This window comes from Pistacia vera, unplaced genomic scaffold, assembly GCF_008641045.1.
Source record: "Pistacia vera cultivar Batoury unplaced genomic scaffold, PisVer_v2 Contig99, whole genome shotgun sequence".
Lineage (NCBI taxonomy): Eukaryota > Viridiplantae > Streptophyta > Magnoliopsida > Sapindales > Anacardiaceae > Pistacia > Pistacia vera.
The window spans coordinates 287,907-294,018 of record NW_022196878.1 but is presented as its reverse complement, the minus strand read 5'-3'; the positions used below and the strand labels follow the sequence as shown (position 1 = coordinate 294,018).

At 35.5% G+C, this 6,112-nt stretch overlaps 1 protein-coding gene across 1 annotated transcript; it reads left to right on the top strand.

The window, feature by feature from the left end:
- The first annotated feature begins 4,398 nt into the window (after positions 1 to 4,398).
- LOC116121509 (cytochrome c-type biogenesis protein CcmE homolog, mitochondrial-like) lies at positions 4,399 to 6,028 on the top strand. Its single transcript, XM_031407464.1, has 2 exons — positions 4,399 to 4,439; positions 4,901 to 6,028. Exon 2 carries the CDS (start codon positions 4,996 to 4,998, stop codon positions 5,761 to 5,763), a length of 768 nt encoding a protein of 255 aa, XP_031263324.1. The 5' UTR covers positions 4,399 to 4,439; positions 4,901 to 4,995; the 3' UTR covers positions 5,764 to 6,028.
- Positions 6,029 to 6,112: the final 84 nt, after the last annotated feature.

Here is a 6,112-nt window from a genome sequence, read left to right as displayed (position 1 = left end):
ATGGCAGGAATTATGGCTATGTGAGGGAGTTTTCTCCCATTTTGGATGGTTAGAGAAAGACATAGAATTATTGTTATAGTAGAGTCTTGTTATGCACTTGAGTTGTTTGATGAAATGCGTAATAGAGGTTTGAGTATGAGTAGTGAACCTTAATTCTTGCAACATTGCATGTTGGCATTTCATAAGTGCATTAGTGGAGATGAACCATCCATATGCATTAATTGTGCATTGAGAAGTGACTTAAGAAAGAGTAGAAAACTTTGTGTATGCATTTGCTCTATGAGTAGAGAACTTTGTGAATGCAACTACTCTAAGGGTAGAGAGAATGAGAAGTGCTAGAGTAGAGTGAATGAGAAGAGTATTAAAAACGGGTTGATGCTTTGTGATCGTCACCCGATAGTTATTAGAAACGGGTTGATGCTTTGTGATCGTCACCCGAAAGTCATGAGAAACGGGTAGGTGCTTTGTGGTCTCCACCTGATAGTTATGAAAACCGGGTAGGTGCCTTGTGATCCCCACTCGGTAGTCATTAAGAGCGGGTTGGTGCTGTGTGAACTCCACCCGACAGTCATGCAAACTGAGATGGTGCTGTGTGAACACCATCCGGCCGTACCTCCGGTAAGATGAGGCCACTACACTAGTAAGAAAGTATGAGGAAAGAATTAAGAGAATTAAATACGGGGATAGACAAATAGAGGGTTTACTTACTGAGCATTATTTTGTGCTCACCTCGTTATTTTCCTTTGTGGATGCAGGATCTAGGTGATGATGTAGTCGGAGGGCGTCGGCAAGCGAGGAGCAATAGCTACACTGTTTCCCCTGTTTTTTTGTCTTTTTAAATGGCATTTTGTAAATAATGCTCTTTGTGTATAAAAGACTTATTACATATAATAAAAAGAAAACTTTTGGGCCCATTTTCTATTATTATTATGCATGCATTTTACTAGTTACAGCAGTTGTTGCATGGTCATCAGGGGGGGAAGGTTCATTTAATAACCATTGATTGCGAACGCTTGATAATGCAGTTACTAACACTGTGACAATCTCTTTATTTGAAAAGAGATTGGATCCGCGTGGTGAAGACAAATTTTTTCACCATAGATGTGCTTGCCACATCATCAATTTGATTGTTAAAGTGGGTTTAAATGTTATACATTCAAAGATGGAGAGGGTGTGCACGATTATCAGATTTATTGTCGACGGTAGCAATAAAAAATGGCAAGAGTACGTCAAATATTGTAGGCAAGAGGATCCACCGGTTCGACTTTTGAAGTTATGTATGGACATGCCTATCCGTTGGAACTCCACCTACTTGATGTTGGAAAAAGTTTTGCCAACTGTAAGACAAATTACAGATTTTATCAACCGGAAGAACCATCCAGAGGAAGTTGCCAGCTATGATGATTAGGCGGTTTGTGAACTTTTTTATTCATTTCTTAATTTTTTTTTTATGATTCCACTAATACATTAAGTGATATTTATTATCCGACTAATAATTTAGCATTAGATATTTTACTTCAAATTTCTAAAACTTTTGCTAAATATAGATATAATGATGTTTTAATGGAAATTGTTTTAAAGATGGAAGAAAAATACAAGAAATATTAGTTAGATATTCCATTCTTATATAGATTAGGCCTTGTTGTAGATCTTAGGTTTAAATTACACATAGTTAACTGTATAATTACTGAGATTAGCCAGCATTTAGGATATGATTATACTTCTTATTTGACTGACTTTAAGCAAAAATTGGAAAGCTTTTTTTCTTTATATCAGAATAGGTATAATGGAAGTGGAAGTGGAACGTCCAAGAGAGACGATTAGGACCCTGATGGAGACCTTCATCAAGGATCGAGCATGTGGACGTATATGGAACATGGCAGAAGTAACAACTTCAGCTTGTACATACATGGATCAAATGAGCTGAATCGCTACCTACAAATGGACCTGTCCTACATGATGATAAAGAAGAAACGTGAGATGGAATTGCTTCAATGGTAGAACCAACATCAAAGTCGATTCCCCATTGTAGCCCAAATGGCATGTGACATTTTATCTGTACCGGTTTCTACAATTGTATCCGAGTCAACATTTTCAACGAGTGGTTGGATTGTTGAAGACAGAAGATGCTCTTTAACCGATGAGATGATTGAAGTGATAACGTGTTTACGAGATTAGACTCATGTAGAGAGAAGACTACAACAACAGCCTGAAGATCCCGAACTACTCGAACTCTTTAGGAATATAGATTTTAATGATTTAAATATTGTTGACGATGAAGATGAATAATTTAATAAAAAAAATTATTTAATTGTTTATTTGTGAAGCGTGAATGTGTGATTGTGTGAATATTACATTCATGTTAAAATTAACCATTAATTAATTTATTATTTTTTAAAATTAATTAAACTTTTAAAAACTTACTAATCTACCCCTGAAAATTACTAAACCCCCCTACAGAATTTCATTTCGCCCCTAAATATATAAAAAAAAGATAAGGAGGGAAAAAGAAATTTTGCAGGCCCATAAGACCAGTCTGGGTCTTAAAATTGCTCATGGGCCTGAGACTGGTCCCAGGCCCATGAGCGACTGGTCCCAAAGGACCAATCCCAAACGGGCCTAAGCCCAGGCCCGCTTAGGACCGATCCTTAACCAGCTCTAGGTAGAATACATTTGGTGGAGGAAGGAGAAGAAGAAGATGATGAACATCAAGAAATTAAGGTTGGAGAATGAAAAAGAGATGTTAGAGAAACCATGCGAGTTTGAGGGTTTTGGGAAGTTGCTACTATGGTCTATGCGAATACTAGAAAAATAGAAATTTGATTCTGCAAAATGTTGTTGTTGTTCCAGAGGGTGTGTGTGGTATGGGTAGTAAAGAAGTGAAAGGAGAGACATGAACCAATCAAAAGAAAAAAAAAAAAAAAAAAATTGATATGGTTTTTTCATGTTTCTACTTTTTTCACTCTTTGTAGAATCTTCTCAATGCTTATTTTGATACCGTCCAACAATCTTTTATTATTGTTCAATTACAGGGTATTGTTATTATTAATGGGAATGTAAATTTACAATTTGTCTCTCTAACTTTTTATTAAAATAATTTTTTACACTTTTACTGGAATTTAACTAAAATTTATATACAATTTTCATATTTATAGAAAGGGTATATTGGTAATTGGTCCTGTTGCATGACATAAAATAATAATAATAAAATTATTAAATTAAATAGTAAAAGATATTTTTGTTTTTATCAGTGGGTGAAAAAGTGTATGTTTTGAAACTTGACAGGTGAGAAAGTGTCATTAGCGCAACCTTGGGTGAGAAATTGTCCTTCTCCCACCCAAATAAATAATACACAAAGAGTAATGCTACACTTACACCATTTTTATTACATTATGATGTGGCATATGCTACAACCACACAAATTCTATTACAATATTAAAAATTCAAAATAATTAAAAATTTGTGTGGTTATGACATATGCCACATCATGATGTAATGAAAATTGTGTAAAAGAGTGATGTAAGTGTAACATTACTCATACACAAAAGCATACACATAACACGAGTTTCATCTATTGGAATTTGCATTACAAATTTTATCAGTTTTATCCCTTAAAATGTATTACACCTGCCACTCTCCTTATTTATAAAACTTTACACTTTAATCCCCAAATACAATTTCCTGATTTTGTCACTATAGGCTAGGTTGTGGCTAAGAACGATGCGGGCTTGTATTCGATTCCAATGCAAGCTTGCAAGCCCTGGCTGTAGCTCATTGCGACTTGCCATGTTACGAACACAGCCTACTATGCGAAGATGCCACCATGCTCACCATCAAACTAAGATTGAAATATCAACCATCCATTATGGTTCAATATCAATGGCATCTTCAATTAAATTTTGTTAATAGTTTCTTAATTTGTAAATTTTGAGGGTTTATTAGTTGATATACGATTGGTTTAATAAATAATATCAATTTAACCAAATTATACGTGAAAGGAAATGATTAAAAAAAACCTTTTACTTGTCAAATTAAAATGACTTGTACTCAGGCGTAGGGTGCCATTATACATTTTTGAAACTTGAGGGAGATAAAGGTAAGTTTTATAATGGTTGGGGTTGTAAATTTTTTTCCTCTTAAAATTTTTAAAATTCCATCTGTAAACTGGAAATAAAATTAAATATAATATCCCAAAAAATGGGGTGGTAGATGTACTTTTACAATGCTTATTCTACACCCTTCTTTAAAAAGTAACTATTTTTATCAATGTGAGGTTATATTTAGAATTTCACACTAAACTCACTATAAATTAAACTAAGCGCCGCCACTTATTCCAAACAATAGCAACGGCCGCCTTGCCTCCCCTCCCCTCGCCACCACCCGCACCGCGTCGAGGTCCTTCAAACTCTTCTACTTACCGACGCCTCCGTCTTTTTTAGGTAACTGGAATCTCTTCTGTTACCTTATATTCAATGGTTTGAAGATTATGAACTTTGGTTTGATGAAGCTCAAAACATATTTCAAATTTCAGACTCCTTCACGATCCATTGATTTTTTTTTTTTTTTAAGAACTAATTATTTAATTTTTATTGTATCAATATTAATTGTGTTAATAGTTTTAAACTAGCTCAGTTCTGGTTCTCGCCCAATTATTTTATTTTATTTTATTGTTTTTGGTTTTGTCTTTTTTTTTTTGTTTTTTTGGTTGAGGAGAAATTAGGGTTTTTGCCGTAATTTTGTTAACATATTTGCACAGATATCCCAAATTTAACATTTGTCTTTAATTGTTTTTTTAAGTTTAGGGATCATATAAATTTTTAGTATTCTTATTGTGTATGTTATTTTTTTCGAATCCAATTTGTGTCTCATGCTTTTCCCTTTTGCTTAAAACTTTTTGCAGCTTATCCCAGCAAAGAAGGGCAAGAATTGTTGAAAATTCTTTCTTTGGCCTGATATATAAGAGGCTGAAACTAATTTTATTGAGAAAAATCCAACATGGCCACCAGATTTACCTCTCGTCTCAGATCCCAACTTGTCAATACTCTCCGACACAATCCCCGACTCCTCTTGACTCCGGCTGCCACCGTTATGGAATCTCAGCCATCAATGCACTCTTTACTGTCTGATTACCGCCACCAAATCAATGGCTATAATTCATTACGTTTCCTCTCCACTGCCCGTCGGCATCCGGTTCGGTCCAACAAGGTTGACATAGGAGCCCGAGCTCGACAGCTACAGAACCGTCGTCTCTGGACCTATGCACTGACCTTCAGCTGTATTGCTGGGTTCATAGTAATTGTCCTCAACAATTTTCAAGATCAGTTAGTTTTTTACGTGACTCCAACTGAAGCTCTTGAAAAATACCAAGAAAACCCGACAAAAACCAAGTTCAGGCTTGGCGGTTTGGTCCTTGAAGGCAGTGTGGCCCATCCGGCATCTTCTCCAGATATAGAGTTTGTAATCACTGACTTAATTACTGATGTTTTAGTTAGGTATCAGGGTTCATTACCCGATTTGTTTAGAGAGGGTCATTCAGTGATTGTGGAGGGGTTTATCAAGCCGTTTACGGAGGAGATAAAGAATGCAAAATCGGATAAGAATGTTTCGGAGAAGGCGAGAAATGGAGATTGTTATTTTGCGGCGACTGAAGTTTTGGCTAAGCATGACGAGAAGTATATGCCTCCAGAGGTTGCTGCAGCGCTTGAGAAGAATAAGAAGATAATTGAGGAGCAGCGGCGGCAGCAGGGAGTAAAAGAAGTATAGATTCAAGGGTATGATTTCATTGGCTTCAATTAATTAATATTTGATTTTGGAAGTACTCATACATGTGATTAGAATAGGGTTATTGTAACTTACAATATAATGGCCTTATCCTTCAATTCAGTTTTGGATGGTTGGGGACTGATATGAGGGTAATTTTAGATGAGGGAAGAGGGTTCACTTTGAGGCTCCTTTTTTGCTTTCTTGTTTCTGTTGTAATGCCACTTCTGTGGTCTTTTGGTCACTTTATCATTCTTTTCCCCGATAATTTTGTGGGAACTCAGATTAACATTGTTATGGTGATGAATAAATGCTATTTATGAATAGCATTTGATTTTGAAATCTTATATTG

What these genes read in the sequence shown, in the direction of transcription:
- LOC116121509 (XM_031407464.1), top strand. Translation starts at nt 4,996, where the DNA reads ATGGCCACCAGATTTACCTCTCGTCTCAGATCCCAACTTGTCAATACT.